The 13,143-nt window shown below is 39.5% G+C and overlaps 1 protein-coding gene and 1 pseudogene across 10 annotated transcripts in view; one reads left to right on the forward strand and one right to left on the reverse strand.

Annotated features, from left to right (window-relative positions):
- Positions 1–13,143, reverse strand: part of ACACA (acetyl-CoA carboxylase alpha) — a 281,140-nt gene that overhangs the window by 176,059 nt on the left and 91,938 nt on the right. For all 10 annotated transcript variants that reach the window (XM_070478617.1, XM_070478616.1, XM_070478615.1 and 7 more), the window contains 6 exons: positions 10,997–11,129; positions 8,425–8,563; positions 4,229–4,338; positions 2,885–2,966; positions 1,807–1,905; positions 162–268 (listed from right to left, as the gene is read on the reverse strand). In XM_070478617.1, the coding sequence (XP_070334718.1) occupies positions 162–268; positions 1,807–1,905; positions 2,885–2,966; positions 4,229–4,338; positions 8,425–8,563; positions 10,997–11,129 (670 nt within the window). The remainder of the gene's footprint in view (positions 1–161; positions 269–1,806; positions 1,906–2,884; positions 2,967–4,228; positions 4,339–8,424; positions 8,564–10,996; positions 11,130–13,143) is intronic.
- On the forward strand, positions 1,533–1,647 carry LOC139039324 (U6atac minor spliceosomal RNA; annotated as a pseudogene).

Below are 13,143 nucleotides of genomic sequence, written 5' to 3' on the forward strand. Positions count from 1 at the left end.
AACGTAGGTCACTTCCTCATTCTATTACATTAACTACATCTCCTGGTCTTACAACCCTAACACTATCATGGGTATACATCATAAACCAGGCTCCAAATCCCCATATTTAGGACTATAACTGGTCCGTTGAAAATGATCACGCCCCAGAGTTAGTAACCTACCTTCAGCCCATCATCCACATCCTTCACATAACCTTTTTCATATAGTTCCTGAGGAACGTTTAAAATTCGTTTTGAAAAATCATTTTCGTGCCAGTCCACACAAAGACCTACAATAGATAACAGTGACTTAAAAGCAGCTACAAGAATTTCTGTTTTTGTCGATTTTCTTCTTTAAAATGTTTTCATATTTATTCAAACTTGAGCGTAGATGTGAGAAAGAAGAATACCATAAAACCCTGATCAGTCCTTGGAGTTAGCAGGATTTACCTAATATCAAGATCTGGCCGCTTGGGTTCTGATGCTGGAAAAAGTCAAGAGAGATAATAGGCAGCAACTTAAAAAAAAAAAAACAAAAACACAAGGACCTGCATACAAGACAGACAAAAAAAGCAGGCCAGACTTCTCACAGAAACTCAGCAAGCAAAGTATCTTCGATTTGTGTGTTCAGGCCTGCTCCAGGGCCAGAGGTCTGAGAAATAATTCAATCTTTATGAGCCCTTGGAAATGGAAATGGCGGTTTTATTGGCCTCAGCAGAGTCACAACTCCAAGCTTCCTGACTGTCCCTGTACTCAGCCACAAGGGGAATGGTACAGCCTCTCCATTCAAACAAGAACAAACTCAACCTTTTATTTTAAACTGTTTGACCCAGCAGGTCTGGAAAGGATATTGCAATCCCCCTGGAGAGCCAGAGTAACAAGAGTTCAAATCTGTTCAGACTCAAGACAACAGTAGTTCCCATCTGTAAGAGGTTTTAGTGTGCGTCTGCTCCCTATGCTTGAGGACAGAGAAACAGAAGTTCATAATACTGTCAGCTCTAGTAATCCACACGGCACTCTTTAAGGGGTCTGTCAAGAATAAATCATTTTTAGAAAAAAATTCAGGCTTCTGAATGCTTGGAAGAAAGGTTGATCATTGACTGTCAACAGATTATGGGCTCACATTAAGAAAATACTGGCCAAAAAGAATACATACATGGATCCATATAACTGAATCACTTTGTTGTACACCTGAAACTAACACAACATTGTTAATCAACTATATGCCAATATAAAAATTTTCAAAATATAAAGACTGAATAAACAAAAAGAAAGAAAGAAAATACTGGCAGGCAAATATCTGAGTAAGTGGGTTTTGGCTTTTTCTTAGTGATTTCAGTCATCTCCCAGGCAGGTTCAAAGGCCTATTCCACCTAAGAAGACCATCTCTGAGGAAGATCCTAGCCTAGGAAGATCTATTCTAGCATAGATCTGAATCCACAGAACCAGATGAGTTTTCTCAGAGTTTTTCCAAATTAAGTCCCAAGATCATTTACATTACCGTTTAGCATCTCTGTACCTAGTATAAAATTTACATTCTTAAGACATGATAGAATGTTGTATGAAAGGAGCGAAGGTTAGCACTCTCCTTGACAAAGATGGAAGAGGCTCTCGGGTCTGACAACACGCATATGCTTAAGACATGATAGAATCACAGATACAGCAATTAAGCCAGGAGACACAAGCTTCCAATCAATCAACTTGAATTCTATTTCTTGTCAAATATTTAATACATTTTAAAGCAGGCTTAAGCCCCCAGCCACAGTCCCAAATACCCTACTGAGCTTTTCTGCACTTTAAGATACAAACAAGAAATAAAATTTCTTACCACTGCCACTCCATGGAAGAGTTGGGATACCAGCAGTTTGAGCCACTATGGAAGATGCAATCTTATCCCCCAAAGCCCACATGGCTTGGCTTGGAGGACCTAAAAACAAAATAAGAAAAGAATCCTGACTGTAACATTTTGGCCTCATTTCTTTCCCAAGTATTTTGTCTTTCATATAATTGTTTTTGTATTTGTCTTGTATCGCCACATCGCATATCATCCACATCAAAAACTTGATTACGGGGACTGCTATGTTTTGGCTCATCTTTGTATCCTTTACAGAACCTAATGTAGCAAATTTTCACACACAGAGAGAATTCAATATATGTAAATATATGCTGAATTAAATCACTGACAAATCACCCTTCATGATCCAACTCTACCAGATTAACAAAGTCTTCTCTTTTTTTAATGATTATCCTGAAATAAGGACAATAAAGTTTTGGGGTTCAAGTCTAAATTGGTATACTCTCCTTGGACTTAGGGAAACCCAAAAGGAAGATTTATCATTAATAGGTTTTACAAAGCATAATCATCATTGAGACAAAGATAGAAACACTTACCGCCATATAACCTTGATTTTTCTCTCTCTATAAGAGAGCAGAGAAGTCAGAAGAAATAACCCTCACTTACAGGAATATAACCTATATGCTTAAATGTGAAGGTATTGATTCATATTTAAGGGCACACTGCCAGGGTATTCTAAGTATTCAATCATCTTTTCCACATAAAAATAGGTCCTTTCTCCACATGTTTTCTTAAGGTTAATGACAAAGTTTTTAAAGGCCAGTGTTCTGGATAGCAGAGCCTCCTCCATATCTCATAGAAAAGAACCCAGGGACAGAAAACACAATCAAGATACAAAATGTAAGAAGTGATAATGGTAGGAGAAAAAGAAAATGAAGAAGAAAGTTACTCTCAGAGTTACGGATTGATGAAAAATAAAAGCCCAGTACGTGATGAAAAATAAAAGCCTAGTACGTGTTAAACAGAAGAAAAGCAAAATAGAGAGGGGAAATGTGGACCAAAATGACAGAGAGAAACAGAAAAACAGGAACAGTACGTCAGAAAGGCTTACCCATGAAGGCAATGCCATTTTTCAAAAGAAGTTCTGGGAGCTTGGGATTCTCAGAAGCATGACCCCAGCCAGCCCAAACTGCCTACAAGGGAACACAATATGATTCATTCTTAAAATTCATAGTAAAAAGAACACGATTCAACTGTATTCCTTTCTAACCAAGACTGGCTGTACTTCATGAGGTACAATAGTGCCACAGCAGCCTAATGCTTAATTCAGTTTTTATGCCTGATTCTTGGCCAACTTTTTACAGAACAACAATAAGCAGTCGACTGTGGTAAAACCTCTGAAAATAGCAAAAACAAGCTGAAACTGATATTAAGATCCAGCTGGTACTGTTAATCTTCAGCAAAGTCAGTTCATAGCCTTTCAACTACACTACAGAGCCTCTTCTAGAAATGCCGGTTTTCTTTTGTAGACTGCATTACTTTGGCCACCCAACTCCACCTTTACATCTAGTGGTTATACTGCCATACAAATCTCAAGTTTTTTTCCTCTTTGGGCTTTAAGACACTTACCTTAAACTCTCTATAACAATGTGATAGAGAATAAAATACCTCCTTCTACACTACCGTATTCTGGACTAAGAGTATTTCATTGGAAATAGGTAACCTTCACTTACTGGGAGGTCTGAAGGTGAAATGGACAGAATAATCTCTGAAAGACCCTTATAAACCTCTTGTTTAGATTATGTTTACTTTATGGTGACTCATTCCACTCTTCTCATCTTTCTTTTCCCTCTCTGTATATCCCATATAAAGGCTCTTATCAAGGTTCAGAAAAGGTGCTTTATATAAAATTAAAATTTCTTCACTGGCTATCCCCTTGTGCCTAATTGTAAAATGGTTGAATTTGGCACAGGGAACGCTTCTCAATAATCTATAATAACCTATATGGGGAAAGAATCTAAAAAACAGTGGAAGACCTGAACAAAAGGCCAGACACTATAAAACTCTTAGAGGAAAACATACAACACTCTTTGACATAAATCGCAGCAGGATCTTTTTTGATCCACCTCCTAGGATAATGAAAATAGAAACAAAAATTAACAAATGGGACATAATCAAACGTAAAAGCTTCTGCACAGCAAAGGAAACCATAAGCAAGGTGAAGGACAATTTTCAGAATGGGAGAAAATATTTGCAAATGAAGCAACTGACATATAAAACTGAGAATATGTTTTATTCTCCAAAACATAAAAATAATAGTGGATATATGTCTATGGATAACTGATTCACTTTGCTGTACAGAAACATAACATTTTAAATCAAACATACTCCAATAAAAAAAAAATTTTTTTTAAAGGCTGAATTTGGTTTTCAAGGAGATGCTGGCATGTCTTACTTGTACTGGGATCCTTTTAGCAATGTCAAGAATTAACTCCACATTTGCATAGTTGTTGTTGTTGGGGCCTCCTGGCACGGGCACATAGTGATCTGCCATCTTGATGTATTCTGGAAACACAAGCACATTAACAATAATTAAATTTATTTTCAGAAATGTGACAGCAGAGAAAAAACTACACAAAAGACAGGTACCATCATATGTAATCATGGGACAAACTACATTCGTGGGATAACTTTCAGAGCCATTCATTTGGAGGCTCTTTGTTAAGTCACAGGCACTAAAATGTGATAATCTCATAGTGAGGAAGCTCTGACACTAAGCAGCAGTTCTCAAACATTTCACTGTGTGAGCTTTTTGAAGAGTCATCATGACCTCTATATTAAGGACGATATGTCACTGAGAGGCCCATTATTCTACTCGGAGAAAAAGTTCTATGACACCTTTCATCTTTAACTTGCACAATATTCTGAGAAGGCCCCTTTCCTGGTATAAAGCCGGGACAAAATGAGGAAACCGAGGAGAGACTGGAGGGTTTGCAGACTTGCTAAACAGGAAAGGTGAGTTATAGGAGTCTGTCAAGTGCTTGAAAAACATTTGTTTACCTGAAATGTTGAGGATACTACATATATGAAAGATACTTAAAAAGCTAACTTCTTTCCTTCCTTATTTTTTTTGGGGGGGCACAGTATCCCCTTTCAAATCTGTCACCTGATGTTTCTTCCTTTTCTGGCAGTAATTGTGGCAGAGCAGCTGCAATGTAAAGACTGTATTAAGCTCTTTATATACATTACTTCATTTAACACTCCATAATCCTTTCTAGAATAGGTATTATGAGCATCCAGTTTAAAGGGAATTATGTCTTGGAGCAGTTAAATAATTTGCTCAAGGTCCATCTCCACCCTATTTTTTAAACAGATTTTTTTGGGGGGTGGTTGGTTGCTGTGATAGGGCTCTATTGCTGCCCGTGGGCTTTCCGCAGTCACAGGCACCGGGGTGACTCTTCACTGCAGTGTGTAGGCTTCTCACTGAGGTGGCTTCTTTCGCTGCAGAGCGAAGGTTCCAGGCGTGCGGGCTTCAGTAGCTGAGGCTCCCTGGCTCAGCAGCTGCAGAGCACGGGCTTAGCTGCTCCACGGCACACGGGATCATCCCAGACCAGGGAAGGAACCCGTGTCCCTTGAAAAGATCCCACAAGCTGCAGAGCAACTAAGCCTGTGTGCCTCGAATTAAGCTTGTGCTCTAAAGGCTGGGAATTGCAACTACCGAGGCCCACGAGCTCCAGAGCCTGTGCCCTGCAACGGGAGCCACACAGTGAGAAGACTGCACCGCAGGAGCGAGTAGAGAAAAGGCTACACAGCAACGAAGACCCAGCACAGCCAAAGATAGAAATAAATGAATACAATACTTTGAAAAAGAATGGAGCCCATCTCACTGGGAGACTTTTCCTTGCTGACTTGGAGGAAGCAGGAAGTCCTTTGGGGATGGCCCACATGGCAAGGAGCCAAGAGCAGTCTCTAGGCAACAACCAGCGACACATTCAGGCCCTCAGTCCGACAGCCCACAGAAAACTGAGTGCTGCCAACAACCAACCACGTTAGCGTGAACGCAGATCCATCCCAAGCTGAGCCTCAGATGAGACGGCAGCCCCACGCGAATACTGACGACAGCCTAGTGACAACCTCAAGTCACAGACCCAGCTATAGAAACTGTGAAATAATAAATGTCCACTGCTACTTTTTTTTGGAGAGATACTTACCATATGGTAATCCAGTATTTTATTTATTCTGTCCACTAGTAACTACTATTTGATAATATTTAAAATATTAATAGAACTTAATCTAAGAGAAGTTCAACTTACATTATTATTTTACATTTCAGTACTGGATATTAAAATTATGATGGTGGAAATTTTATGTCAAAAATTTATAGTGGATGTTTGACATTAGTTGTTTACATACAATTCAGTTTTTAGTGGAAAATGGTTTGGTTGCAAGAGAGAACATTTGGTTTACTTCAACTAATAGGAATATCTCTTTATGCTGGGATGGCCTCTTCATATTCCTTCTGCTGTTGGTTTTTGGCACAGTTATCTGCGATTGTATGAATGGAGCTGAGTGGAGAGGTGCTCATCATGCTTGTTCCAAATAAGAGTATGTAACCAATTACTATGGGAATGAGGTGCAATTGCCCAATATTTTTGAGGCCAACAGGTTAAGTGTAAGGAGTTCAGCCAAGATTCAAGAATTAAAACCCACACATCACATGAAGCCAAACTGAGAGTTTAAAATCTTGCCAGTTATCACATCCTCCAGTATTACCTGCCACAAACAGATCTTTCAAGTTGCTACCTGAATCATCCAATTATTTACACATATATGTTAAAGCTATCTAAATTTTAGATAAGATACACATTGAAATATTTACAGATGCAATAAATATTTGCTTTAGAAATTATGCTTGGAGGAGAGAGGAGGTTTAAATATAGCTGAAAGAAGTTGATTTTGGGTAACAGATAGATGGGAAGGAGTTCATTATGCTCTTCCACATTTGAATTGTGAAAAACAACCACTTCAATTAAAATGCAAATCTTTAATGTCCGATATACATGCAGACACAGAGACACACACACACATAGCTAAAAAGATAAAGTTCATGCTTTTAAGAATAAAAAACAAGACCATCCTTGACAAATACTAGATCATGTCTTGTACTTTAACAAGTCATCTGCAGTTTCCAGATAACCCCTGTGTCACACCTTCAAATATTTGCATATATGTTCTTTCTGCCTGTAACACCCTTGTCTTCCCCCTAACTGCTTCACTAACTCTTACTCATTCTCGGGGAGACATAAGTACCTCCAGAAAGCTCTCTTACCTCTGTTAACTCCTCTTAACTCTTAACCCAAGAGCCAGGACCAGAGTTAAGATGTCTCATCTCTGTGTTCTCATAGCACCCTGTACATATTCCTATTACAGCACTTACCTCATTGTATTGAAATTATTCATTTCCTAGAGCAAGATCACAGCTTATTAAACTGTGGGTCTCCATGCTCACTGAGTGAATGAATAGATGAATTAATAGGAGCACCAAATAGAAATAAGGAAAAAGAAATCATGCAAGGTAGCTTACATTTATTATAGACAATTTCTTCTTTACAACTAGCCAGTGAAACAGACACGACTTTCCTTGTACAGATACAAGACTGCAGCTCAAAGATGCTGAAGGATCAATATAAATGAATGAATAACATCTGCTTTCCAATCAACTGGTGCCTTCTCTTTTTCTAAAGATAATATAATAACCCTTACTGCTTAGGAATAGTCTTAATATCATTGTCTCAATACAGAGAGTACATATAAAGACCAAAATGAGTTTTAAAAGACAACTCTTTAAAGACACAGGTTTGACGCCTGGTTCAGGAAGATACCACATGACACAGAGTGACTAAGTCCATGCGCCACTAAATCTGTGTACTCTAGAGACCGAGAACTACAGCGAGGGAGCCTACACACCCTAGAGCCCACGCTGTACAGCAAGAGAAGCCATTGCAATGAGAAGCCCACACACCACAGCTACAGAGTAGCCCCCACTTGCCCCAACTAAAGAAAAGCCCATGCAGCAATGAAATGACCCAGTGCAGCCAAAAATAAATACATAAATGAAATTATTTTTTTTTAAAGTATGAAGCAGAAGTACTAGCTACAATCTTTCAACTCTACCAACAGCCTACAATAACCTACCACTCTCAGATGGAGGGTCATCTAAGCAGAGAGAATATGCAGAAGAACCTACAGAGTAAAACTGACTTGGGTCCTAAGAGGTCTCTATACCCAGGAGGAGGGGGAAAAAGAATCTTAATACTAAAATTCTCTAAAATTCAATGTAGTTCATAAGGGAAATGGCACTTCCTTCCAAGCCTTTCTACTTAAACATGCTATAAGAATGTGACCTAGTAAATAACACTGAAAACCCAAATCAACACATTGGTTAAATTAACACCTATTTTTACTTAGAAAGAGGAGTTTATGCTGAGGCTATGTAGAGTACAATCCTGGTCTGTGCCTATTATTGATACTTTTTAAAAGACAAGTTCTTGGGTTTGGGAATCCCCCAAGTTAACATCCTCTTCGTTAAAGGTTGTGCCATTCATTGTTTTACATTTCAGGATGATGCTTTCTTAATGTTTAATAACTTACCTGCATTGGCTTTCAGGTCTTCAGGTGTGACCATGACAACAAATCGGATTGCACGTTCATTTCGAAACATCTCATAAGACCACCGGCGGATGGACCTCATGCATTTCACAGCTGCAATGCCATTGTTGGCAATGAGAACCTGGCAGAGTTGGGGGATGGGAATTGCAAAGAAAAGTAGAAAAGGCAGGCAAAGATGGAGGAAAACACAAGAAAAACATTTTTGTAAATCTTTCTCTGAAAAGCCAGAGTTTCAATTAGGAATCTGTATTGCTGGTCTAGGCAATTAAGAACCAACTCCTGCATGGTCAAGGGATATTGTAAGATGTTAGCAAAGCAAATACTTCAATGCTGTTGTTGTTGTTTAGTTGCTAAGTTGTATACGACTCTTACAACCCCATGGACTGTAGCCCACAAGCCTCCATGTCCCAGGCAAGAAATATTGGGGTGAGTTGCCATTTCCTTCTCCAGGTGATCATCCTGATCCAGGGATCAAACCTGTCTCTCCTGCACTGCAGTGGATTCTTTACCACTGAGTCACCCGGAAAGTCCAAAGTATGTGCCAGCTAAAACTTACTCCTTTCTTAGTTCATTTCCTGAAGGGAAAAATCAGTTACTCAAATCTTCTAAGTTGAAAGAGACTCACACACTTAGAGAACAAGCTTACGGTTGCTAGGGGGGAAGAGATAGTCGGGGAATTTGGGATGGACATGGACACACTGCCGTATTTTAAATGGATAATCAACAAGGACCTGCCGCACAGCACAGGGGCCTCTGCTCAGTGTTCTGTGGCAGCCTGGAAGGAAGCGGAGCTTGGCGGAGAATGGATACGTGTATAAGCATGGCTGAGTCCCTTCCCTGTTCACCTGAAACTGTCAGAACACGGTTAATTGGCTACACCCCAACACAAAACAAAAGGTTTGAAAAAATAAAGAAGACTACTTAAAAAAAAATCTTGTGAGTCTGTGAATTATTCTACCATTCCTATTATTAGCGAAGAGAAGAAACAAACTTTAGGGGGAAGATGGATATCAAACAAAGCTGGGCGAAGTTTTTAACAGTGTAGTGTCATGCACTATTCTCTGTTGAAATGAAATAAGGCACACTGCCCTGAACATGTATAAGAACCCCTACACCTCTCTCCAAAATGCTGACTCCAAATGCCTTAGAACTGTAGAGAAATTGCCCCGGAAAGAATAGTCACAAGAAAAAGGGTACTCTGGGAGAAGGCGAGGGTGGGATGTTTCAAGAGAACAGCATTGAAACATGTATATTATCTAGGGTGAAACAGATCACCAGCCCACGTTGGGTGCATGAGACAAGTGCTCGGGCCTGGTGCACTGGGAAGACCCAGAGGGATCGGGTGGAGAGGGAGGTGGGAGGGGGGACCGGGATGGGGAATACATGTAACTCCATGGCTAATTCATTTTAATGTATGACAAAAACCACTGCAATGATGTAAAGTAATTAGCCTCCAACTAATAAAAATAAATGGAAAAAAAAAAGGGGGTAAAGGATCAGTGACCCTGAGACTTCTCTGTTAAACAAATCTTTCATCTCCTCAAATGCAATCATGACCCTCAGGATAACAGAGGTGAGGAGACACGTAATCTATCCTCATTGGAAGACTAACGGGAGTACGCCGCTAAAGCAATAATTTCAGGATTGGGAATATAGGTCTGGACCCTTTAAACTTTTAATCTCCGTAAACTACTGCAACCAAGTCAATCTCTCAGCTCTAACATGATGTGAACAAAAGTGACTCAGATTTGCTCACTTTTCAAAATACTTATAATCACTTTAAGTATTTCATGTGGTATATACCCTCTAAATATCTCAAATTTCTGCTGGGATCCATGTTACAGTGTATCAAACTTGTTTAAGCCTTCTGTTCTGAAACTCTCTCCACTCCCTTAGCTATAAATCCCAATACGATGACACTGATCTCATCACCACCCCACAAGCTAATCAGTTTCTCCTACCCTCTCAGATCAGTGTAGCCCAACTCTAGGAAAACCTCGAAGTCTTTCTAAAAGCAACTTATGGGCATCACTTCACCTTCTTACTTAGTTATGATTAAATTATCAGTGGTAAACACATATTACAGAAAATAGTGAAGTTATTTAATCATTTAATTATTTAAGAAAGCTAGGGAGGCAGAAAGGATAATTCTACACAGTCTCAGAAATTCAATCCACATGTCAGTTTTAAGCAAATCTAGACTACAAATCATGGAGAAGGCGATGGCAACCCACTCCAGTACTCTTGCCTGGAAAATCCCATGGGCAAAGGAGCCTGGTGGGCTGCAGTCCATGGGGTCGCTAAGAGTCAAACACGACTGAGCGACTTCACTTTCACTTTTCACTTTCATGCATTGAAGAAGGAAATGGCAACCCACTCCAGTGTACTTGCCTGGAGAATCCCAGGGATGGGGGAACCTGGTGGGCTGCCATCTACGGGGTTGCACAGAGTCGGACACGACTGAAGTGACTTAGCAGCAACAGCAGCAGACGACAAATCGAGGCATTAAATCTCATGGGCTTTTGAAAAAATAACTGAGCAGGTTGTAACTTACCTTCTCAATCACTTTATTCCCACCAAAACGAGTAACAAATTCCGCTGGAGAGGCCACAGTGAAATCTCGCTGTGAGTCCATTTTCTTCCGGTCTCGACCTTGCTTGACTAGGTGCAAGCCAGACATGCTGGATCTGTAAAACAGGGAAATCACCAAAGTCTATAGATGAGATTTCTTCACATCATCTATCTCCCCTGGAGACCTGCTTTTCACTACCCAGACTTAAAAGTATACTTCCTATTGCACCCTTGTGGAAACTACATGCTGGCAGACCACACGGTTTGTAAACAGAAGAGAAAAAGAAAATGACCATTGCTTTTGGAAATTTAAGGGGGAGGGTAAAAAGTGCTCCTGAATAATAAAAGGCAATATTAAGGTTTACCAACAGACACCATCACAGAGAGATAGGCAAAGAACAGACTAAAAGAGATGGCATAAATAATATTAATAAACTCAGAGAGACTGTTAAAACTAAAAAATAAACAGTTAGCCAGCCTGCTTCTGCATTATGATTCTGACACACAGAGGACCTTCACCTCTGTTATCTCTAGCTTCCCATCTTCAGTACTCTTGCCTGGAAAATCCCATGGATGGAGGAGCCTGTTAGGCTGCAGTCCATGGGGTCGCTACAAGTTGGACACGACTGACAGACTTCACTTTCAAATGTTTTAGTTGGATATTCCATAGATGTTTTGAAATCAACAACTCCAAAAACAATTTATTTATGATGCAGCATAAAAAAACAAATTTCATTGATCTTAAGATAACACACTTTTATTTAGCTTTTTAAAATCTCTGAAATTGCTATGTATCTTACAACTGATGGTGTGCTTTATTTAACTGGCAGAATTTCTTTTTCTCATGGTATATACAATAATGGTGCCTCTAACAATTAATGGTGCTTTAAATTATATAGCAGTGGAAACAGTGTAGGCCTGCATTTAAATTTCAGATCTTCACCAAATAACCTTGCTAAGCTTCTCTTTTTCTTTGATAAAATATGCATGGTACAAAAAAAAAAAAAAAAAAGCATGGTGTTGGGACTTCCCAGGTGGTCCAGTGGGTTAAGAATCCGCCTGCCACAGCAGGGGATACAGGTCAGACCCCTGGTCAGGGAACAAAGCTCCCACATGACATGAGGCAACTAAGCTACAAGTGGTAACTACTGAGCCTGCACACTCTAGAGTCTGTGCTCTGCAACAAGAGAAGCCACTGGGATGAGAAACCAGAACAGCCCCCACTTGCCGCAACTAGAGAAAATCTGCATGCAGCAACATGACCCAGCTCAGTCAAAAATAAACAAACAAGAAGAAAGGAGTTGCAAACATACATACACACAGACACACACACACAGTCCCTAGAGATCAGCTTTCAGTTTCTTAGGGAGAAAAAGACGGAGGAGGTATAAGCCTGGGATAAAGAACTGTCTAAGAATAAGACAATAAGGGAAGCAAAGTGTTTATTGATAAAATTAAGGTGGTGAAGGGACCTATCATATGGTCTAATCAATAGTTTAGAGAGCAAAGGAATGTTCTGAGGGTCACTTATAATCAAAGAATGCAAAAAAACAGAAATATATATTACTTTTAATGATGGGATCCTTCATATAGCCATAATCAGAAGTTAGGCACCATGCTAAAAACAAGCTGATAAAGTGGAAAGATACTGAAGAACTCAAAATCTTTACTTCTCACCTACCTTTTCTCAGGAAGCTTTTATAGAATGTTGTCTTCCAAAAAGATAAAGTAAGCCAAGAAAAAGGGAGACAAAGAATGCAAGAAATAGCACAGAAGAAAAGAGAAGGGAATTCTCTTAAGCTGACTGTTAAAACTGGAGGACAGACTGCTCCAGGAAGAACGTCCCCTTGAAAAAAATGGACAAATGGCCTACTGTACTTAACCACAGAAAAACAGAATAAAACTTTGTGTGTGTATGGATATGTGTAATAAATATATATGTAAATATATGTGTGACCGAGGAAACCAGAATTGAAAGAGACACATGTACCCCAGTGTTCATCACAGTACTATTTACAATAGCCAGGACATGGAAGCAACCTAAATGTCCACCAGCAGACGAATGGATAAGAAAGCTGTGGTACATATACACAATGGAATATCACTCAGCCATTAAAGAGAATGCATTTG

The sequence above is a fragment of the Odocoileus virginianus genome, chromosome 17 (assembly GCF_023699985.2).
Source record: "Odocoileus virginianus isolate 20LAN1187 ecotype Illinois chromosome 17, Ovbor_1.2, whole genome shotgun sequence".
NCBI classification, from domain to species: domain Eukaryota; kingdom Metazoa; phylum Chordata; class Mammalia; order Artiodactyla; family Cervidae; genus Odocoileus; species Odocoileus virginianus.